This window comes from Acomys russatus, chromosome 32 (genome assembly GCF_903995435.1).
Source record: "Acomys russatus chromosome 32, mAcoRus1.1, whole genome shotgun sequence".
NCBI lineage: Eukaryota > Metazoa > Chordata > Mammalia > Rodentia > Muridae > Acomys > Acomys russatus.
The window spans coordinates 32547959-32572022 of record NC_067168.1 but is presented as its reverse complement, the minus strand read 5'-3'; the positions used below and the strand labels follow the sequence as shown (position 1 = coordinate 32572022).

The 24064-nt window shown below is 44.4% G+C and overlaps 1 protein-coding gene and 1 pseudogene across 1 annotated transcript in view; both read left to right on the top strand.

Moving 5' to 3' along the window:
* LOC127184032 (collagen alpha-4(VI) chain-like) overlaps positions 1 to 24064 on the top strand; it is a 97345-nt gene that overhangs the window by 20663 nt on the left and 52618 nt on the right. The window contains exons 8-16 of the mRNA XM_051140247.1: positions 1482 to 1816; positions 3031 to 3109; positions 7024 to 7169; positions 7340 to 7432; positions 10194 to 10247; positions 13823 to 13894; positions 15491 to 15517; positions 16822 to 16866; positions 20482 to 20535. Coding sequence (XP_050996204.1) covers positions 1482 to 1816; positions 3031 to 3109; positions 7024 to 7169; positions 7340 to 7432; positions 10194 to 10247; positions 13823 to 13894; positions 15491 to 15517; positions 16822 to 16866; positions 20482 to 20535 — 905 coding nt within the window. The remainder of the gene's footprint in view (positions 1 to 1481; positions 1817 to 3030; positions 3110 to 7023; positions 7170 to 7339; positions 7433 to 10193; positions 10248 to 13822; positions 13895 to 15490; positions 15518 to 16821; positions 16867 to 20481; positions 20536 to 24064) is intronic.
* LOC127184033 (60S ribosomal protein L13a-like) lies at positions 23392 to 23879 on the top strand (annotated as a pseudogene).

Below are 24064 nucleotides of genomic sequence, written 5' to 3'. Positions count from 1 at the left end.
TGGGTCTAACATAGAAATGGGATTTTTATCTGTGAAACTGCCATTCTGTGAACTTGAACAAGATTTTAAAAAGCAAAACAAAATCAAGTTATTTGACATGAAGACAGGAGAGAGACACTTTTCACTGTGCTAGTCTCAGAACCACACTAGCTGGGGTACATACAATCTTCACAGGGCTGAAACCTTATGTCCCAGCCTCTCAGAACTTTGGGAGATGTTTTATTAGTGAGGGCCAGCTACATGCTTATGCCTCTCCAAGTTGTGCCCCCTAATCTGTAGTTTTAATTTTTCTAATTCAGAGTCAAGTATTCCAATGAGTGAAGACTAAAAAGTTGAGAGAGACAGAAAGACAGAGAGAGAGAGAGAAGAGAGAGAGAGAGAGAGAGAGAGAGAGAGAGAGAGAGAGAGAGAGAGAGACAGAGACAGAGACAGAGAGAGAGACAGAGAGACAGAGAGACAGAGAGACAGAGACAGAGACAGAGACAGAGACAGAGACAGAGCGTGTGGTCAGAGGACAACATATAGCAGTTTGTTTTCCTTCTATTATGTGGTTCTCAAGCTCAGGTCCTCTGGCTTGACAGCAAGCACCTTTCCCTGCTGAGCAGCCCTGCCAGCCTATGATGTGTGAAGATTTAAGGAGGAACCGTCCACATATCCAGGTTGCCTTGAGTAGCTTTAAGCTATGCGTTGCCCCCGCTGAAGTAATTAATAGTACTAGCTGTTTCATGGTTGCTAAGTTATTCATTCATCTACATTCTAAAATATACGTTATCTGTGAGCATCAATTTTGCATTCTCGATGGAGTTTCAATAAATGGGCTTATTATACACTAATTACAGCCTGAATCTCCAGCAGACCTTCAAAGTCTAAATTTAGCCTCCCCAGGGGACCTTACAATTTTTTCGGGCAGAAGAAACAGAAAACAGAGGCTACCATACCATTCAGCTCTGACCTTTTCTAATAGTCTCCCACAGTCCCAAACAAGGCTGATGTAGACGAGGAAGAAAATTCCCAGGGCTGAAGGTGAGTTACAAGTACTGCTGGAAGAAACTCAAGATTTACTTTAGGTCCCCCTTACCTGTCAGATATCCAGTGGTTGTCTGTATTAGGTCATGGGAGAATAGGTGACACAGCTCCCACTCTTAAGAAGCCCCCTGTTTAGTAGAAGGGAAGACCATGTAAAGCCTCAATGGAGCCACACAACATTAAATACTTGATCAGAGGAGGTGCAGGTAAAAATAGGAGCATGCTTGGGAGAAGGGTCAGGCAGGCATTTGGACAGCTACATGAAGGACTTGACTATGTCAACCAGCTGCATGGAAAAGAACCCTCCAGGCAGAGCATTTTGTACTTTGTATCAGTTAGCTTTTACTGTGTAACAAATAGCACCCCTCCCACCATTATTTAAACTTGGGCTTCTGTGTCGTTCCATTCTTTCTGGCAGCTGCAGGTGACTAATCTTGCTCTTCCATTTTTCGAAGGATGCAGTGTGGATTTGTCTGTAGGAGTTGATATCTCATCTTCTTCAGAGCGAGCTCAGCAGGAACTTCGGAAATTGCTGCCAGGGCTGATGCAACAGTTGGCCTTGCTTTCCAACATCAGTTGTGATGCTCCTGGCCAGATCGACCCGAGGTTCCGCTATGTGGTTCCAGGCTCCAGCAGCCAGCTTGTCTTTGACTCAGGCTTTGAGAAGTACAGTGATGAGGCCATACAGAAATTCTTGGTGCATCAGAGTTCAGTGACCAACCGTATGGATGTAGACTTTCTGCAGTCCCTGGGAGAGTCTGCCATCCGCCTGTCTTTGGCTAAAGCGAAGGTACTACAAGCCTAGGATCCAGGCTGTGGAGCCATGGGGCACGGTAGGATAAAAAAGGCAGAGGCATTTGTAACTGGAGCTAACAGTAGGTGGGTTTTCTTTCAACAAGCACATCTTTCTTAAGCCCTGGAGGCTCTGTGTTTAAACAATACCATGAGGGACCAAAGAGCAAAGCCCTGGCCCTGGCCTCCAACCACTTACTGCTTAATAGCATAATTCATTCTTTTGTTTGTTTGTTGAGACATGGTCTCAGCTATGAAGACCAGGCTAGCCTTGAACTTTGCCTGCCTCTGCCTTACCAGTGCTGGCATTAAAGAGGTGTGCCACAGTGCCCTACTGGCACAAGTCATTCTTAAGACACTCAGAGGATGCTGCAAGACCACCCCTAGTCTCTTATGTTCGCTCACAGCTATTCAGAGTTTAACTGGCCCGAGCACACCCATGAAGCTCCTTCTGCCTTCCTGAGGCCCCTTGAACTGTATAATTCAGGCTTAATTTACACTTAGTTTTTTATTTTTGTTTTTCTTCTTCTTCCCCATTCACAATCCAGTGTCCCCTATGTGCCTTCTCTCCTCTTGGCAATGGTGCTTTGGTTGTTTTTTTTTTTTTTGAACAGATGAAAGATGGAGGAGACAATTTTTAGAGAGTATCTTTAAATGAATAGTTTAGACTCTCTACCCTCCCTCTAGGGCGGGGAGGAGGAAATTTAAATAAAAATAGATTTGTAATTTAATAACAAATGAGTAGGTGGAACGGAATAGAGTAAGAAGCTGGGCACACACACACACACACACACACACACACAAATCCTTCCTCTTGTAATTTTAAGAATTGTGGTCAGGCAGTGGTGGCACACACTGTTAATCTCAGGACTCAGGAGGCAGAGAAAGGCATATCTCTGAGTTCGAGGCCAGCCTGGTCTACAGAGGGAGTTCTAGGACGGCCAGGTCTACACAGAGGAAACCTTGTCTCAAAACAAAACAAAACAAAACAAAACAAAAAAACACCACCAACAACAAAAACCTCAACCCAAACTAACCAACCAACAAAGCAACCCCCCCCCCCCACAAGTGGGAAAAGAAAAAAGAAAAAGAATAAAAGAATTGTGCAATTTATAGCATGTACTTCTGAATCCCCTTCCTTTTGTTTCCTCCATTCTTCCTGCTCTCTTCCCCTCCCTCTCTTACTCTCTCGCTCCCTCACCCGGCCCCCAGGTCCTTTTAGTGCTTACAGACGGACTTGATGAGGACCTACAGACCTTGAGGAGAACCTCAGAGCTCCTTCGCAGCAGAGGTAAGCGCACCGGTGCTCAGTATGGACTGGCCCCTCCCACCAAGGCTGAGCCCCTGTCTCAGTTGGGAGTGGACTCCAGGAAGCCACAGGCCCTAGCAGGTGGAGCACTGTTCCACAGGGCTGAGGTCCTGTCTCCTTTGTGTGAGTCGGGGGGGATGTGCAAGCATCGCCCACTCCTGGTGTTCTTGATGTCAGATCTGGCTGGACAGTTTGCAGACGCCACTGTGCTCCAGGAGTGTGTTTTAGGTGTCTCAGAAGTCTCTGTGCGTCTTTTTCGTAAGGCTGGAGTCGGCTGGCAGCTGAGCCTTCCTCATAGGCCTTCTAACCGGTCAGTCTGCTCTGCATTAGAAGATGCCCATTGCCCAGAGTGGATGCAGCTTTGTGCTGGCTGCATTTCAGAGCGCACTTGCTGCTCAGCTGGATAAAGTGGCTTTGGCTGTTGTCCCCCTGTGTCACACGGGGCAAACACAGGATGGATATCCAGGCACACTGACTTGTTCACGCTCCCTTGGGGCAGAATAAGAAAGGAAGGGAGCATTCTGGGGACACAAGGAGAGGGAGGAAGAGAGGAGACCCCTTCACCCTGAGATCTGGTTGAAGCCTCTCACCCACAGAAAAGCACAATTAACAATTGCTTAACACTTTTCTCCTCCCACCCCTGTAAACCTACACTTTTCTAGGAATCTCACCAGAAACCCAATTTACAGGGAAAGGAGGTGTGCCAAGCCCCTTTGCAGCCCTCGTGGCTCTGGTTTTACAGCATTTACCAGAATCTAATCCCATCTCCCCCATCTCCAGACCCACCTCAGTTATCTATCTCACTTACCGGGAGAAATGGGGCAGGAGGAAGATGTTTCTTAGCGATCTTTTGGAATGCAACTTGAGAGCCACCAAAATGTACATAATGCTAAAGCTTAGACAATTTTTTCTTCCTCTCTCTCGAAGAAGCCTGGACCCACACTTGGGTCTGTCTTGTTCCCTGGTACTCTCTCTTTGGGGGAGCCCATCCCATGCTTTTAGACATGGTCTCCTCCTCCTCATCTTCTTCTTCCTCCTCCTTCTTTTTAAAAGACATGGGCTTTCTTCTGAGTGCCTCTCTTTTAATCTTCACAATTAAGCCTGAATTAAAGTATCTTCAATAAAATCTCCAACCCTGCTTCACAAACAGGCTATTCCTGCGATTCTTCTCTGAGTTGAACCTGAGATGAACCTGGTTTGGCCTGGGGTTTGGGTCACTAAAGGTTCAGAGGAAATCCTAGCTCTGCTGAGGATGACAGTGTGGAGCTATGTGTCGGTCCCCTCACAGATGTCATCTTTCTCCTTTGATAGTGTGTGTCCCACACAGCGTGATGATTTTGCCATTGGTTAACGATGTGTTGAAAAGCATTAAAAAAAAAAAATGACAGTTTGCTTCCAGATGAACTTAGTTTGCTGATTGCCCTGGAAATTTACATTGTTGGCAACATTTTTTTTTTTCTAGAAGAAATTTGGGAGTATGTGACAAGAGACTGTAAACTTTGCTCATGTTAGTTGCCAAGAATATATATATTTAAAGAATCATTGGGAATATGTACAAGATTGTCAGCCACTTGCTCAGTAGCAAAAAACTACTGTGTATATGCTGATCAAAATATTAACAGTAATATTTGCTATGGCATTCAACAAACATAGCAATTCCTAGCTGAAGTTTTCTTTTCTTTCTTTCTTTCTTTTTTTTTTTTTTTTTTGAGACAGAGTTCTCTGTTACACAGAGCCCTGGCTATCCTGGACTCTCTTCGTAGACCAGGCTGGACTTGAACTCACAGAGATCCACCTACCTCTGCCTCCAGAGTGCTGGGACTGGCTGAATTTCTTAAATACCTATGTCCATTTGCTCTCGTGTGAACAGAATTGCTAAGTTCTGCCAAAACTCACACGGCCTCCAAACCTCATGGCTTGAAGTGGTCAGATGTGTGCCCTTCATACCCCCCCACCCCCCCGTTCATCACTCAGGCTCCTTGGCTCTCTTTAACTGCCACGGCAAGGGAAACAGGGCAGAACTGTACAGTTACAGAGATGTGTTTCTAGGAGTGACACCTGTCACTTCTGTTCACGTCTCGTTTGCTGCAGCAACTATATTATCACTTTGTACTTAAAATATTTTTTAAGGTCAGAATTGAGGCTTGCTGAAGTTTATAACTTTTCTGGGGTGGAGAGACGGCTCAGTGGTCAAGAGCAGTGTTGCTTTTACAGAGGTCCTGGGCTTGGTTCCCAGCACCCACATGGTGGTTCACAAATACCTGGCATCTATTTGGTGCATAGACATATATGTAGGCAAAAGACTCATCATATAAAATAAAACAAATATAAACCAAATGGAAGTACAATCATGCATCCTCAAGAGGGGACCAAACTATTTGTAAGTAGTAGTCACTCACTTACCAGAATTTCCCCCTCCTCCCATCTTTCCTCACCAGGGCATGTGTGCAGTAATCATTAAGGCACATCCAAGCATAGACATTGTTTATTCATTTTAAGTTTTATTTATTTGTGTGCGTTCATGTGTGTGCATGCTGTCAAGTCAAGTCCCAAAAGAAACTTGGAGGAACGTGGCTCCACCCAGCACCTCTCACCCTGCCACCTACCCTAACCCTCTCCAGCTCAGGGGTGGGCTTCTTCCCCTCAATGCCCTTCTCACCCCGCTAGCTTCTGATTCCTATATAGTCCAGCCATTTTGACCACACACTTGGGTCTCTCCTCTCTTGGCTCTGCTCTTGGTTCTTCTTGTCCTTGTCTCTTGGTCTTTGGCTCCTCCCTTGGTCTGCCTGCTCTCTCTTTTTCTCTCTCTTCTCTTGTTCTCTCCCCTTCTCTTTCCTTTCATGATCCAGTTCAGTCCAGACCCTCCCGGATGCCCCTGGCTGTTCCTTCATATCTACAGTAAAACCCTTCTCTCTCCTCGGTCATAGTCATGGCTGCATTTTCATTCACCCACATGCTTATGTTTATGTGGATGCATATCATGGTACTTCTGCAGAGGTCAGAGGACCACATGCAGGAGTCAGTTTTCTTCCTCCACCATGTGGGTCTGGGGCTTGAACCTAGGTTGTTAGACTTGGCAGCAAGTGCCTTTGTTTACATCTTACCAGTCCCTTGGCATAAGTTTCAAGAGTAAACTTCAAGTCAATGGGTTTAGAAGGATGTAACAACACAAGAAAGACACTTGAGGGCCTAGAGAGCAGGCTCAGTGGTAAAGAGCACTGGCTGCTCTTCCAGAGGACTCAGGTTCAATTTCAGGTACTCACATGGCAGCTTACACCCATCTGTAACTCCAGTCCTGGCAGATCTGGTATCTTCTCTGGCCTCTGTAGGTACTACATGTGATACGTAGACGTACATTTGGGCAAAAACTTATATATACAAATAAAAATAAATAAACCTCAAACAAAAATTAAAAAAAAAAAAAAAGAAAAAAGAAAAAAAGAAAGGCATTTGTAGGAAAGGCAGGATGACCATTAATATTTTGAGGTTAGCCTGGGCTTTCTTGAGTACATGGGGCCAGCCAGGGCTACATAGGTAGAGTCTATATGTAAAAAAAAAAAAAAAAAAAAAAAAAAAAGCCAAACCAAACAACAACAGCAATGAAAAAGAAGGCTAGTTGTTTGTTGTTGTTAGAATCTCATTGTACAGAGTCCTGGGAGCCCATACAGCCCAAGCAAGCTTTGAACTCCTAATCTTCTTGCCTCAGATTGCATGCCGTGTAGCTGCAGATGTAAGCCAGCCTACCTGGCTTGAGACCTTATTTTGATTTTAACAAAAATGTAGCTTGAGAGGGGAACAGACTGAGGATGTGGCAATGTGGGACACTGGTGACCAACTGGGGCCTGAGACAGAGAGATGCTTCTAAAGACGTAAACCTCACTGTTGACGTTTTGCAGGGCTCTCCGGGCTCCTGCTTATTGGCCTGGAAGGCGCGCATAAGTTGGAAGAACTCCAGGAACTGGAGTTCGGCAGAGGGTTTGTGTACAGGCAGCCTCTGAGCTCCAGTCTCCTGTCCCTCCCGAGCGTCTTACTGAAGCAGCTCGTGAGTTCTCTTCCAAAGCGTTGTTCCTCACTTGGCCCTGATGATGATAAAGACTTTGAAACCTTGGGTGGGGTTTGCGGGGGGGGGGGGACGGGGGGTGGAGTTACCCATCTAGCCTGTCGTGTGATCCAGAAGGAAAAAGCATATGTGACACAGGTTCTGCCTTTCAGGACACCATTGTGGAGAGGACATGCTGCCAGGTGTATGCCAAGTGTTATGGTGACGATGGGCTCAGGGGTGAGCCTGGAAGTCTCGGGAGGGAGGTAAGAATTCCTAGGTGCGGATGGAGGAGGGGGAGAGGTGACACTCAGTACCCAGTGCACACCGACTCTTGCACCCTCACAGCCTTCTTTCTAATTTTACAGTCACGGCAAACCTTCGAGAACCTTGTGGTTTTACACATGCGATCTTGAAGTTCTGAGAGTGGACAATGCTCTCCCTGAGTTGTGCAGTACGAAAAGGCATTTAAGAACGAAACTCCTGTGTTTAGCTGACTTCACCATAGTCTATTCTTTCTACCTTATAATGCTGCCTTTTCTATATTTATTTCAATTCATTTTAAATTTATTTTTAAATTACATTTATTTACTTGTGTGCATGTGTGTAGGCACATGTGCAGTCTGGCCTAGAGCTTGCTCTGTGTACCAGGCTGGCCTTGAAGCCACACAGATCTGCCTGTCTCTTTCTCCCAAGAGGTGGGCTTAAAGGTGTGCACCATGCCCAGCCTAGGTCATCAGTCTGTTCACTTTAATTTTTGAGATGGTCTTTTTCTGAACCTGGAGTTTTCTCATTGACTCTGTCAGCCAACTGGCCAGCAAGCTGCAGAGTCCTCCATTTTCCACCTCCCCAGAGCAGAGATCACAAGCATGTGCTGTCACACCCCACTGTATGGGTGCCAAGGCTCGAAGCCAGGCCCCAGCCTTATGAGATGGGCACTCCACCCACTGAGCCACCTTCCAGCCCCGCTTTACGGTTATTTGACAGATGCAGTCACAGATCCTACCTCTGCCCAGGAGTCTCCACTCGCCAAAGATTTGCCTGTCCAGCATCTTTTTTTTTTTTCCTTCTTCAGTAAATGCTTTTTTTCCCCCCTACCATTCTTTTCACAGGGTTAAACTTTGAGAAACAGTCAGTCACTGGTTTCATGCAGCGGTTGGTTGGCTTTCATTTTTGTTAATTCTTGCTTCACTGACAGGACAATTAGTACTTGACACTTGGAAGGAAGAATAGCTCACGGAAATGCACCTCAGGTATTCAGGGCCGGCCAGGTCCCAAGGTTCCCTGCTCCTAGGAACCAAGGTTTTGTGACAGGTACAGAGCCTCAAATCTGATTGAGTTGAACCAAAGGCACCAACTTTGACACTGTCCTTCAGCTCTCTAGGCAGCTGGGATGACCTTGAGCTAGGATGTGCGCCATCATACTTGGCTGAAATGAGTTCTCTTTTTTTAATTTGAAAAATTTCATTTTATTATTAACTGTATTCATGCATTCACGCCTATGTATGGGTGTGCAAATAAAGGCTGGTGCCCACAGTGGCTGGAAAAGGGTGTCTGATCCCATCTGTGTGGACGTTGGGAACTGAGCTTGAGTCTTCATCAGAACCAATCTGCTCTCCAAGCCCCTGGGTGAATTCTTAATGGGTTTGCGGTTCAGTCTTAATTAATTTGAAACAATGCAAAGTATGAAGCAGTTTTTGGTTTTGTTTGGTGTTTTGAGATAAGGTCTCACGTGGCCCAGGCTGGCCTTGAACTTCTTATGTAGTTGAATATGAACTTGATGTTTTAATTCTCCTGGCTTCAGTTCCCAAGTACCAGGACTAGTGGCGTGCATCACCAAACTTGGTTTATGCAGGGCTGGGGATTGAACCCAGGGTCCATTGCGTGCCAGGCAAGCACTCTACCAACTGAGCGACATACCCAGTCCTAGAAAGACTTCTTGAAAAAGAAATTGAAGTTAGGCCTTACTAACAGGCTTCTCTCTCATGTTCTTTAAAATTTAGACTAGATGACTGAGTTTGGGAACTTCTTACCGTGTGCGTGGCACCTATGTGACCAAGTCTCCAATGCCAGCATCAGGAGAGTTAGAAAAGGTTGACTTTCCTGCTTGGTTAGAATTGAACTTGGCTGTATTGAATTTTACAAAGAAAGCACGTCTCACTGATCCTACTGGGGACTTAGGCTAAATAAACAAATCTACCTTTAAAATGGCAAGCCAACATTCCTTAGGATGATACAATTTCTGAGCTTAAAATTGAAGAATAAGAAGAAGAAGAAGGAGGAGGAGGAGGGGGAAGAAGAAGAAGAAGAAGGAGAAGAAGAAGAAGAAGAAGAAGAAGGAGAAGAAGAAGAAGAAGAAGAAGAAGAAGAAGAAGAAGAAGAAGAAGAAGAAGAAGACTAAACAGTTGAGTAAGAAGTAAACCCTTGTGAGTAATTTGAGGCGTGACCTTTGCAATTGTTTTTAAAGCAAGGTCAAAGACCTGTTTAGGAATAAAACTTTTCTTTCCCCTTTAAACTTTAAACTAGAATCTGGTCTTGGTTTGAGTTTTCCCGATAGAATGGCTTAAAGGCCATTGTGGAGTCAGAGCAAGAATCTGATGAGCCAGACACACAAGCTAGGCCTGGTAACACACACCTTTAATCCCAGCACTCAGGGAGGAAAGAGGCAGGCAGATCGCTGTGAGTTCGAGGCCAGCCTGGTCTACAAAGTGAGTCCAGGACAGCCAAGTCTATACAGAGAAACCCTGTCTTGAAGGACAAAAAACAAAACAAAACAAAACAAAAACCCCAAACCAAACCAAAAACCAAAACCACACAAACAAACAAACAAACAAACAAACAAACAAAGAAGGCCAAGAGTCTCCATTTCTGTGCACCTCCTCCAGTAGCTAGTGGAGTGTTCAGTAACATGGGGACCTGGTGAGACCAGGCTGTCTCATAATAGCACTTACATTATTTTGCACAGACTTGAGAAACAATGAAGAATCTAGAATCGAAGTCACCGATTTCAGTTTCTTGTTTTCTCAGGGAGAGAGGGGTTTGGACGGGCTTCCTGGCCATCTTGGTGAAGAGGGCGACTCTGTGAGTACACATCTTTCCCCTTCCTCCCTTTCCCTTCCTGTCTCATCCCCTCTGCTACTTGTTAACCATCAGCTTAACTGAGGAGATCTGTACTCTTACCAAGCCACCCATGATTATGACTGGTATAACAAGATGAGCTGAAGAGAAACCAAGTCCATCCTCACTGTACAATGCCATCATGTAGTTTTTTTTTGGGGGGGGGGTGGCAGCGAAGGTTCTGGAGTTATGGCGAACCACTGAAGGTTTGCATAAGGCCATTTGTTTACTAATGAAGAAAACATGTGTCTTGGAGAGGGAACTGTGAGGCAGGGGAGCCGGATTTTCATCCCATCCCAACGATACCGGGAAGATGTAAGAATTCCATGGTTTCCAGCTGATTTTTTAAAACAGTCCTTTGTCCCATGAGCCTATTTTAAAGGTGATTTGCAGGAACACCATTGGTTGTCAAGCTTTCTGGTCTCAACACATTGTCCTACTCTTTGCTACACTCCTGTTTCATTGAGATTTAATTGACGGATGGAATTGCATTGCCTAAGGTGTGTAATGTACACTCTGATGGTTTCATGTGTTGTGAAAGTTATCATACAACGGAGGCCATGGGCAGGCTGGCCACACGGCAGCCAGCACTTTTTCTGGTGTGTAGTGAGAACACTCAGGATCAGTCTCCTTCAAGAATTTCAAGCAGCTTATGTTGTGTTCTTAATTGTAGCTGCTATGCTGTGTATTAGAGCCTACAACTTACTCACTTCAAATCGAGTTTACACCTTCTTGCCGATGGCTCACTAGTGCCCCATCCTTTGTCTTTATGCTCTTAACAAGTACCAAGGACCTTAAAGACTTGTTGATATATTTTGTGTATGTGTGTGTGTGTGTGTGTGTGTGTGTGTGTGTGGTGTTGGAGATTGAACCTAGGACCTTGTTCATGGACAAGTACTCTGTCTCTCAGCCTCTCTCAGCTTTGGATATCTACTCTACTCTAAGTTAGAGCTGAGAGAGTTTTATTTACTTATTTCATAATGACAAAACCCCCACAATGGGTTAATGTGCATGATATATTACTTTATGAAAAATGAACATATTTGACAGAGCAAAAAGCATTAGCACAAAAAGAACAGTGTTTTACATATTTAGCTTTTAGGAGGCAGCTGGGTTTGCATACTGGCCTCTGTCTGTCGCTTGCTCTAGTACCACGTAGCTCTCCCCTCCGCCTCGCACTTGGGCAAGATTGAGAGCTCAAAATAGAAAATAACACTGGTGTGTACTTGGGAAAAGTACCTACTTTACATACAAGCGTAGATATTTTTTCTGTTCCACCAGTTTTTAAAAAAAATTATTTTATTTGTATTAGTGTTTTGCCAGCAGGTGTTTCCTCTATGCTGTGTATGTGCCTGGTGCTCACAGAAGCCAGAAAAGGGTGTTAGGTTCCCTGGAGCTGGACTTACAGACATTTGTGAGCTGCCATATGGGGGTTGGGACCTAAACCTGGATCCTCTGGAAGAGCAGCCAGTGCTCTTAACTGCTGAGCAACCCATCCTGCCCCACCGCCTGTTACTCTGAACATCTAAACTGTCTGAGTGTAGAAGATAGGCAGACATTAAAGGAAGCATGTAGCTGCCAGGACTTGTGTAAACCAATCTACTTTGCAATTTTGGGAGAATTGCTCAGTGCTCCTCCCTCGTGCTCCCTCACCCCAATTTCACCACCTCCCTCTTCCGCTTCTACGTTAAGCATAGTCTTACTGATCACAAATGTGAGTTCTTGCTGTTTCACTTAGGAATAACAAAATTATTCTTTCTAATTTTTGACGATGTTTAAAATATCCTTTCAATGCTATTTTTATTATACGTGTGGGATGGGCCGAAGAGCGGGACCCACGTCAGATGTGTGGAAAGTCCCCACAGCTCATTTACGGCCCTTGGATTTCAGATGACTAGGATGGCTCAGGCCTTGTCTGGCTAGGGAAATAGTTTTATTCTCCATCTCAGTTTTTCTAAAGTCATAATAGCCAAGACATTTTTATAGACTTTTATGACAGAGTTAGAAATATAATATAAGGGGCACTTGTAATTTTAAGTTTTATTGTAGCAATATAAAGAAGATGAGATGAAATGAATGGAGCCTATTTTAATAATATATTACTTTCACTCAATATCCTTAAACAGTTCAACATAATTCAGAATATATAACATATAGATCAACAAGATATCTAGCTTAAAAATATGTTGTCTTCCACATCTGCTGTTTTTATGTACAGTGCATTTCTCTTTGGAGTAGACACCTTTTGAGAGCTTAGTTACCACTGTGGCTGGGACTACTGCGTTTGATAGAACAGTGCTCACCAGTAGTATTTCCTTCAAAGTGTGTGTATGTGTGTGCGTGTGTGTATGTGGTCATGTATATGTGTATACGTGTGTGTGTGTGTGTATTCATGCATATGTGTGTATGTGTGTGTGTATATGTGTATCGATCGCATGGAGGTCATTTCAGAACTGGGTTCTCTTCTTCTATCTTGTGGAGGCAGGATCTCCATTGTTCGTGCATGAATACTTTGGCCAAGTGGCTTGGAAGCCTCCAGACAATTCTACCTCTGCCTCCTGTCTTGCTGCCGGGGTACTGGGATTAGCTATTCATTACCACAGCATTGGCTTTTTACATGGGTGCTGGGGACTCAGCTCATCAGCTTCTTCTGCTCAAGGAGAGTCATCCCTCCAACCTTTCATGTTTAATGTAATTTATTACAGGAGAGGATGACTTCACTGTGCGTTGTTCTCTGAATAGCTCTTAATAATAGTTTTTTTTCTAAAAATGTTCAGGTTTTCCTGATCGATGCCAGAACTGTCTTTGTAGATGGGATGCTATTAGAGGTGTGATAATTGTTGGTTCAAGTGGCACATGTCTAGGGACGAGCAATTTATTCGTCCAGATATCTCTTTAAGCAACTGGTCTTTCCTCTCCCAAGCGCACCCTCCGACTCAGTGGTAAGATAACGTTCTGTGGCTGGAGGGATGGCCCAGTGGGCAAAACACTTGCCGTGCAGTCATGAGGGCGTGGGTTGGGATCCCTAGAGCTCATATAAACCCACTCCACACCTAAGTAAGATGCATGCAAAGTTGATTTCCTCAAACACTAGAAGGATAATAAGGGAACGATTAGGTGATCTCAACAACAACAAAAAAAAGTTGCTGAGGTAAGGAGGTGACAAATAGGGACCTTAGGGACAGGAAGGATGTCACTGACAACCAAATGTTAAACAATGGTTCATTCTCTGTGAGACCACAGTTTGAGCTGTCTGAAGGGAATGTTGAGACAAACCTGAGGTTTGAATTCTCAAGTTTTTCAGGGCTAAGCATGTCAATTGGTTTCTTTTGTGGCGGGGGAGGATGTGGTCTCAGCTTGGCAAGTGGATGAATTTATAATCTGGTGACTTTGTCAGTCGTGTCTGGTCAGGCGTTTGAAGGTGTGAAACTGTAGGGCGATCTGTTCCAGTCCCTTTGGTGGGCATTGCTGCTGGTTTGAAGTGCTTTGGTGGGTATGGAGACAGTAGCTTGAGTATCTTCCTGTGTGTTTCGTCACAGGGACAGAGAGGTCCCCAGGGGCTTCCTGGACTGCGAGGTGAAGAGGGATGTCCAGGTGTAAGAGGACCCAAGGTGAGTGTGACCGGGAACTTTGAGACTCTTTGGCCTTTCATGACTTCACTCCTTGAGGTGGAGAAACATCACGATCCCTCGCCACCACTGTGGAAGTTTAGCTCCTAAGAAGGGTTGCCCAGAAGAGAAACCTGCAAGGAGTTTGCAGGGAGGTGACCCCAAGAGACCCAGGAGCTAATAAGTAATGATGTCAGACAGAGGGGAAGGAGACCTAAAAAGACAACTACCAGATCCTGCCTGTGGGTAGAGCAGGTCCGTGCCGAAGAGCTCTGGTGGTCAGTTTTGAACATGAACCTGAGCCCTGCCCACCCAGATGGGAGGGGGCAGGGGGTGGTTCCACTCAAAATCCCACCAGGAAGAGTTGGGGCCCGGTTCTCAGAGGCATCCATTCCCTAGTACTTTAGCCTATCCTGCATTTGGGGAGAGCAGGCTCTGGTCCCGGGGGAAAAAAAAAAGATACTTAAGACAAGAGTTGAGCATGCAGACGGTTGCCAGGTAGGCTTAAGAACCCCAAATTTAACATCTAAGAGGGAGAGGAGCAGAACGGCCCCCCTTTAAATGGCTGCATTAAATGGCTCCAAGGATCTCCTTCAATATGTTCAGAAGAAATATCTACAATGTAAAAGTCCAAGGAGAGCTTTTCCAACCACACTGATTGTGTCCCCCATGTGCCACCAAGGTGTTCTTTCAGTGACTTTGTCCTGTTGTTCCTAGAAACCTGTGCGTGCTTGAGACCCAGTGTATCTTCAGCTTTGTCTGAAAAAAAAAAAACAAAAAACAAACCATGATCCTTATAAATATAAGTGGCAGGCCACTACTCCCTGTACCACTGCTTTGCAAGGGTTTCAGGGCGCCATTTTCACCAGGCACAGGTTTTCTTCAAGTGACTTTGTGAGTCAAGGGTTTAAAAAATCTCAACAAGTCCAATCCACCCCTCCCCCTCCAGTATGTGGAATTACACCTAAGGTTTCACATGAGCCAAGCAAGCACTCTGCCAGTGAGCTACATATCTAGTCTTCAGCTCTTTTTGTCTTGGTTTTGATTAATATATACGAACTGTGTCTGAGAATGAAGTCTTATTTCAGTAGCTGCGCATAGGAGACACCAGTAGAACCTGAGCCCCACCCTAAGCCTGTGCTTTCTGCTCTGTCTCATCGCCTCCCCAACCTCTAGTGACCAATATTCTACATTTGGGTTGACTTTTCATTTTCACTTTTAAAAGACTTCTGTAAATGTATTACTACTCTTTTTGTGACTAGCTTATTTCATTTAACACAGTGCCTTACACTTCCAAATGATAGAATGTTTCTTTCTTTTTTTTTTCTTTCTTTTTTAAACAGTTGAGTAACATCTCAATGTGTATCTATATCACATTAACAAAACAAAACAAAACAAAACAAAACAAAACTAAAACCATTCTTCCAATGATGGATACCCAGGTTGATTTCCTGGCTTGGATATTGTGAATTTTGATGTAATAAGTACAGACATGCAGGGTTGTTGATGTAGTTTTTTTTTCTTTCCTTTTGACATAGTAGCCTCACTCTTTTGGGTCTATTACACATCTTAATTATTTTTGTTTCTTCATAACTCCAGGGAGCAAGAGGATTTTCAGGAGAGAAGGTAGGACTATCTTCCCTTTTCTTGCCCTGGGTGGCAGCACCATTGGGAGACACAGTCCTGAATTTATGACTGTTTTCTGGCTCGAGTGAAAAACCAAATTCTTAGACAAGGAAGTAGACCTTGCCTGGTGGATAGGTGACTGTTTGGAAGATGGATATTTAAGCTCAAAGATTGTGACATATATTGCTATTTTTAAGCCTGGATAACTTGATAATAATTAATTGAACTACCATATCTATCACATGGTACTCTAAAAAGAGTTGGCCCTGAGTTCACAGTGTGGTGGAGGGAGTAAGGTCAGAATGTAACATATGGGGGTATGGTGATAAAATGAGGTGTCACAATAAATAACTTTGAATCCACATTTGGAGTCAAAGTCTCTATTTGCTCATTGATTTGCTCTAGAAATATACATTATATGGTCTCTATGTTTCCCTCATTACCATGGGGGGGCATTTACAAAACAATAAAACAGACAAGAACTCAGGAGCTGATCTTACTCATGTGTTCTAGAAGTTCCTGCGGCCTGTGGCAAACGTGTCACATGAACTCCAACTCAAGATCTCGATGTGCTTATTATTGTGTGCTAATTCAATTTTACTTGGGCTTAAAAAGAATTCCTTTAAGTTTGATTTTCTTGGGCAGACAGTAGGGATTAAACCCACTTTTTCATAGGTATGAAGTGGCTTTCATTTGGCTTACAAAATTCTGACTGTTTTTCTTCAAAAGATGCTGTGTGTGCGCGCGCACACGCGTGTGTGTATGTGTGTGCTTGTGTGCGTGCATGCGCACGTGTATTTTATTTATGTTTTAAGACAGGCTCTCACTATGTAGCTCAGGCTGACTGAGTGCTGGGTCTTCCTGCTTCAGACTCCTGGTTTCTGGGATGGCCAACACCAGCTACAAGGGCCATTTTTCGAATGTGACAGCCAGTGGGAACGTTTCATCCAGTTGGGCAGAAAGCTTGCTCATCTTCAATGCCAAGTCACAAGAGTCTTTGTTATCTTTTCTTGCCGCACATGTGTGCCTCCCTCCTCCCATTTTTTACATGTCTTCCTCTTCCTCCTTCTCTCCCGTCTATGTCCCCTGACTCTTCTTCTGCCTGGAACTGTCTGGAAAAGCAATAGGAAAGGCTTTTGGAAGACCAAATAGATACTTTTTAAAGTGGGTGTGGAGGCCACATTGTTTCAGATGCTCTGTACTCTTCTGTCAGCTGAAAAAGAAATAGTAGCAGGGAAGTGAACTTGTAAGAAGCCCCACCCACTCCCACCCCAGCTTCTCTCTTCTGCCTTTCCTCTCCACAGGGCAGCTCTGGTGAGGAAGGCGCTCCCGGCTTGGATGGAGAACAGGTATGGAACTACCTTGCTTTATATTTTCCGCCCTTTGCTATGGGATTATTTATTTGTGGTGTGTGTGTGTGTGTGTGTGTGTGTGTGTGTGTGTGTGTGTGTGTATGTGAGACTGTACACATGTCAGAGGTCAGGTTATAGGAATTTGTTCTCTCCTTTCACCTTGTGGGTGAATTCAGATAACCAGGCTTGAAAGCAGGCAATGAGTGCCTTTACCTTCTAAGCGATCTTGCTGTCTCCGCATCCATCCATTCATTCACTCATCTATCTATCTATCTATCTATCTATCTATCTATCTATCCATCCATCCATCCATCCATCCATCCATCCATCTATCCATCCATCTATCTATCTATCTATCTATCTATCTATCTATCTATCTTTTGAGACAGGAGTCTCCCTGTGTAGTCCTGACTGGCCTGGAACTCACTCTGTAGACCAAGCTGGCCATCAACTCAGAGCTCCCCCAGATGTGCCTCCGGAGTGTGAGATTAACCACATCTGGTGCCTTATCTTTTCACTAACCACCTTCATTTCATCAAACTTTCCCTCTCACTTTTTTTTTTTTTTTTTGAGACAGGGTCTCTCTGTGTAGCCTTGGCTGTCCTGGACTTGCTTCGTAGACCAGGCTGGCCTTGAACTCACAGCGATCCGCCTGCCTCTGTCTCCTGAGTGCTGAGATTAAAGATGTGCGCCACCATGCCTGGCTTCCCTCTCATTTCTGAGAAATATCTCATGTCAATATTATAAATAATTCTATATAACTTTGCAAGAGTGATTTCTTAATTTGAAAACTTTATATTTTTCATTGCCAGACTGGGCTGAAGAACAACTTTCAATTCTTAAAAACCTTTTGTAATTTCATCACATGCACACCACACCACACACACACACACACACACACACACACACACACACACACGCACACACACACTGTACTCTGATCGTACATCCTCATTATCTTCCCTTATCTCCCCCATTCCACAGAACCCCGCTTCTTTCCAAGTCCCCTTCCTCTTTTCACGTCTTTTTGTCTGTGGCCTTTGGGTGAGGCTTGCTTGCATAAACATGAGTCAGGCTCTTCATTCAAGCAAGGGCAGCGTCCCAGCGGCTACAACACTAAGGACTATGATCCCACCTCACAGCAACCGTTAGCCCTAGAGCTTCCCGGGGGAGGCTGTGGTCTCTCCATCCGTGAGGGGAAGTTGATGAGACCCGTCTCGTGCACATAGCCGCGTTGCCGCTGTGCAGTAGCCGCGTTGGCGCGGTGCAGCAGACAGCTTCATATAGCACATATGGTGCCTGTCACATTCCACCTGCCTCCTCTTTCACAGTGTTCCCTGAGCCTTGGGATGAAAAATAATCTTTTGTTTCACAGAGCTCACTCAGAGTATATCTTATAAAGATTTCAGCTAGTATGTAAAAATGATGGCATATTGATACATATTTGCTGGTATTTTTCGTTCTTATCCACTTCCCTCTCCCACTTTCTCTCCCCTCTCCCCCCTTGCTTCCCCTTTTCACCACAAATAGTCCTCTCATCCACTCTCATGTTAGCCTGACGTATATACTGTTACGATGAGGACGACTTTTCCTGATTAGTCATTTTACCGTGCACCTTCGACAGGGTTTTAACTCATCTGTTTGTCCTCATTCACATGCAAGGATCCTTAACTTTAGCCACCCCCTCCCAGCCTGCCTATTATGGTCCTGCAGTTTTTCCATCTTATATTTTGTTAAGTTCCAGCAGTTGGACACTAAAAAAAAAAAAAAAAAAAAAAAAAAAAAAGATTTATATTGGTGTGTATGTGTGAACATGTGTGAAGGTGCTGGCGGAGGCCAGAAGAGGGTGTTACATTCCTGGTAGTGGCTAGAGGAACAGGCTGTTGCAAGCCACCATCTGGGTCCTGTGGAAGAGCAGCAAGTGCCCTTAACCACTGAGCCATCTCTCCAGCCCCAGGCTTTGTTGTTAATATTGTTTTATATAGCTGACTTTCTCTTAGCTTTACTCCCATATTTATTAGCATCACAGATAGTTTCCTTTTAATAGTTGATACTTTTAAACAAACAAACAAACAAACAAACAAACAAACAAACAATCCACAAGAAACAACTTGCAGACTTTCCATTCAGGGGGGCCAGGCTCATTGTAAATTCCCTTGGCTTTTGTTTCTCTGCAATCTCTTTGTTTTATGTTTTCTTTTTCTGCAAAAGACAGCTCACAGAGTAAACAGTTCTGTTTTGGGAGTTATCCCTTCTCAGCACCTTGAAAATGCCATTTCTTAGTTTCTGGCTTCTTTTGCCTTAGATCTTTCATTATTACCACTAAGAAGCTATCTGTCAAAATAATTATTTCTTGGCAAGTAGCATTTCAAAAGTATATATCAGGTTGCACAAAGATCCCCATTGCTGTTAGTTTAGACAGTTTCAGTGTGATGTATCCGGGTATAGGTTTCATTCTATTTATTCTGCTTGGAACTTGTTAAGCTGTTGGATCTATTTACACTGTCTACAGATCTTAGAAAATCCTTAGAAAATTGCCCTATTGAAAATTTTAGCTTTGGTATTGAGTTCTTCAGCTTCCTATCACGTAATGAAATACCCAATGTAATTTGCATATAAAGAGAAAAGGCTTATTTTTGCTCATGATTTTAAGATTCAAGTCCAAATTGCTTGGGTAGACCAATTTCTCTTAATACCTTGATGGGAAAGTCACTGAAGACAATGGTGGGGAACATGTGGTAGAAAAATCTACTTACTTCAAGGACAGGGAGAAGGAGAAAAAGAAGAAAGGAGTGGGGTCCCAGGGTTCTCTTCAAGGACTCCTAAATGTCCACGGCATCTCCTAGCACTAGCACACTGGGACGAAGATTCAGCAGGTAGACCTTGAGGGATGGGGGTACATTCAAGACACAACACATAGCATCTGGTGCCTGTACTTCAGTGGTTCTCAGCCTGTGGGTCACAACTCCTTTGGGGTTAACCAACCCTTTTTCAGGGGTTGCCTAAGACCATCGAGAAAACACAGATATTTACACTCTCAAGTTTTGGGGTCTCCTCCTCCTCCTCCTTCTTCTTTCTCTGTGTAGCCTTGGCTGTCCTGGAACTTGCTCTGTAGACCAGGCTGGCCTCGAACTCCCAGAGATCTGCTTGCCTCTGCCTCCTGAGTGCTGGAATTAATGGTGTGCACTACCACCACCACCCAGCTTAAACTTTGGTTTCTAATTTGCTTTTTTTTTTTTTTTAAACTTCACTTGCTTCTGTTTACTCTGCTAATTAACACACCAGTTGAATTTTAAATTTACTTACATTTTTCAATTCAAGAAGTTCTATTTAATTCTCTTAAAATTCTACCTGTGTCCTACTGTTTCTTCACTGAGAACCCTAAGAATTTCCTTTTAATTCATCATCTTATTAATGCACCTAAGACTTGGTTTTAATTTGTCTGGTATTTGAAACTGCTTTTGGTGTGAGAGTTACTTCGAGCCCTGAGCTGTCCTACTGTCAAAAGCGCTAAAGCTCCTTCCCACTCTTGGCTACAATGTAAAACTACGTGAAAAGAGCTTCTGGAGTGACTGAGAGTATAAAGATCCCTTGTATATTTGCTTTTCCTAGGGTAATTGTGGAGCCACAGGGTCATCTGGAGAGAAGGGAAGCAGAGGCAACAGGGTAAAGTATGAGTCTCTCTCTCTCTTTCTTTTTTTGAGACAAGCTTTGTGTGTGTGTGTGTGTGTGTGTGTGTGTGTAGCCTTGGCTGTCCTGGCTGAGCTTTTTAGACCAGGCTGGCCTCGAACTCACAGAGATTTGCCTGCTTCTGCCTCCCTGAGTGGTGTGACCCACCCAACCCAGCTTTTTTTTTCCCTTAAAGACTTATTTATTTATTTACTTATGTGTACAATGCTCTGCTTGCTTGTTTGCCTGAAGGCCAGAAAAGGGCATCAGATCACGTTATAGACGGTTGTGAGCCACCAGGCAGATGCTGGGAATTGAACTCAGGAGCTCTGGAAGAGCAGGCAGTGCTCTTAACCTCTGAGCCATCTCTCCAGCCCCTCTCATCTGTCTAATGCATAAACAGACACAGCAGTTTAAGCTGTGGGGAAGCAATCATCTGGCGGGTTTATTTGAGCCTGAGTGTGAAAGGCGGGTGTTGGCGTTACGCTCTTGTGGACCGTGTACAGTTTACCCTGGTTCATTCACATGCTCATTTCTCCACCCCACTGTCTGGTTTCAATCAGGGAGGTCATAGCAGGTGAACCTTTGAGAGCTTTCCTCGGGATCTGAAGGGTAGATAGTAAAAGGAGACGCGTGAATGTAGGACCCTTGTGCTTTGTACAGTGAGCTCATCACGGGTCCCTTGTCACTGATGATGTGATCTCCCACCAGGACCCTTCAGCCTCCTTCCCAGCCAAACTATACCACCCCTCTGCCTCTAGAACATTCCCCATGCTTATCTGCCCCTGTGTCTTTGTTCATGTTGTCGTCACCTTGTCTTTCCCCGTGCCTTTACCATGATTCCATCTTCAGTGCTCATCTGAACATGACTTTTAATTTCCTAGTTTTCTTTCCTTCTTTCTCATGGTAGTTTCCTTGGAGTTATGTGAGGCTTCTCCTGGGGAGATATTAACCGGTGCCTCCTCACCCCAGATAGCAAACCAAGGACAGGGCAAAGTAATGATTCTTCCAAAGTCCAGCTTGGTGAAACGATGAGCTCCCTCGGGTTACTTACAAATGTCTGGTGGGGGAAGGGTTACTGGTATGCATGACTCCTAAGAAGCTGTGTCACCAGGAAGCCCTCCCCACAGCATGGGTGATGACACACAGAAGCTGCAACCCTGGAACTCCATGCAAGACTTGTAGATAGCTGGACAGGTCAGGCTACAGAGTCACCTCAAACAGTCTGGCTGGTCAGAGTAGCTCCTCTCCCTTGGAGAGGCCTTGGGAGTTTTAAGATATTTCAGGAACTTCCTGAGACTTGTGAGTTGCTTATTTCCTGAGTCCCTGATAGCCTTCCTCCAGGATAAAATGTTTTACTTAGGAGTAGTTGCTATACAATGTTACAGCATGCCAGTTTGTAGGGATCTCCCTCTTCTCTACATCTTTGATAGTGATAACTTACTGTTTTCTATCCTAGTTTTAGTTTTCTATAGGGGAAGGGAGTTACCTGTTGCATGTACTTCACCTCTCCCATTCTGTGCCCATGGCAGACATTACTAATTGAGCGTAGACTCCAACTTGGCTGGAAGAGCCATCTCAATAGACTTAGAGTTAGTATCTATTGATTGCTAGGTTTACATAGGAGGTTAAATTTATTTGCTTGTCATGGTTTGTACTCTGCATGGAATTAAAGTGGTGCTTTTTATTATGCATCAACAGTGGTGTGGACCAGCTTCCTGACAAGTGAAACAAAAGGGAGAGACTCAAAAGGCACATCTCTTTATTAAGGTTTACTTTGCAGCGAGAAAGTCCAACTGAAAACCAGAACTTCGTGGTTCAGAGTTTGGAGACAGTGGGGGATACCATGCTTCCATAACACAAAAAGCTTTACATTTCAGTTAAAATTGAGCTAAATTCAGTAAATACTCATCAGGAGCTTCCTACTCATGGGGGTACTTTACTATCCACAGGGAATGGTTCAAAGAGAAATAAGTCATGGATATGGCCAACAAAGGGTTAATAACCTGTACAGGAAATAAAGTTTACACAAGGACTTTAGTATAAAATACGCCATGGTAAAGGATGTCAAATGGTGTAAATAAAGAATTACCGGAACACAGTTGGGGGAAACAGGGCCTTTCCTCCACTTGGCCAATCATCAGTAGCAACTGAGCATCTATTGGAGTCCAGCCATAATTTAGAGTGGGGAGTAAACCAGATGTGGCTCTGCATTTCAGGACTAGCTTTCCTGGGGAGACACAGACACTGGCCAAGATTGTGAAAGTAGATATAATATTATCACTGAGCCAGGTGTGGGTGACGCACACCTATAATGCCAGCACTCTACAGGGCAGAGGTAGGCAAATCTCTGTGAGTTCGAGGCCAGCCTGGTCTACAAAGTGAGTCCAGGACAGCCAAGGCTACACAGAGAGACCATGTTTTGAAAAAAACCAATCAAAAACAAAAAACAAACCCCTAAAAAACAAAACAAAAACAAACAAAAAAAAGATCACCACTGAAGTAAATACACAGAGAAATGAAGGGCGGGACTGGCCAACACATCTAGGAGGGCTTTTTTGATGAAATGAGGATGTGATGAAGTGTAAAGGACAAATCATCAAGAGGCCAAGATGGCTACCATTGGTACTGAGGCCCTGGAGCATTTAAGTGCAGACTGAGGGATAGAGGGGACCCCAGAATTCCAGGGACCAAGGTAAAGCATGGTATTCTTTTCAGACATCTGTGAGAGGGGATGAGTATTTCAGTCAGGAAAAAGTCACAAGGAAAGTGGAGAGTTAAGAAGCGTCATGTGTGCTGTGAGGGCATCAACATTTCTGGAAATTCTACTGAAACAAGTTAAAGTATTTGGCCTTTCTCCGAAAGTGGATGAACACCAACCCCTCTCGAGGCCCCTACCACTTCCGTCTGAGCCCCGAGCCGCATATTTTGGTGCACTGTGCGAAGCATGCTGCCCAACAAGACCAAGGGAGGCCAGGCTGCCCTGGAGTGCCTCAAGGTGTTGGATGGGATCCCTCCACCCTATGACAAAAAAAAAAAAAATAAAATAAAATAAAAAAAAAAAAAGCGGATGGTGGTCCCTGCTGCCCTCAAGGTTGTGCAGCTGAAGCCTACCAGAAAGTTTGCTTACCTGGGTCGACTGGCTCATGAGGTCGAGGTGGAAGTACCAGGCAGTGACAGCCACTCTGGAAGAGAAACGGAAGGAAAAGGCCAAGATCCACTATAGGAAGAAGAAGCAACTCTCAAGGCTATGGAAACAGGCAGTGAAGAATGTGGAGAGCAAAATCAGCAGGTTCACAGAGGTCCTCAAGGCCAACGGACTCCTGCTGTGAGCCCAATAAAGACTGCCTTAAAAAAAAAAAAGAAAGAAAGAAAGAAACGTCATGGTTGGGAATGAGGACTTCAATTGTGCAGGAGTTGAAGATGAACCAGAAAGACATAGAGGCTGGGAGGAAAGTCCTTAGAGCCAAGCTGAGGCCAAGTCAATGCATTTTTAAATGACTCTTGTTTTCCTTCCCACTGAGTC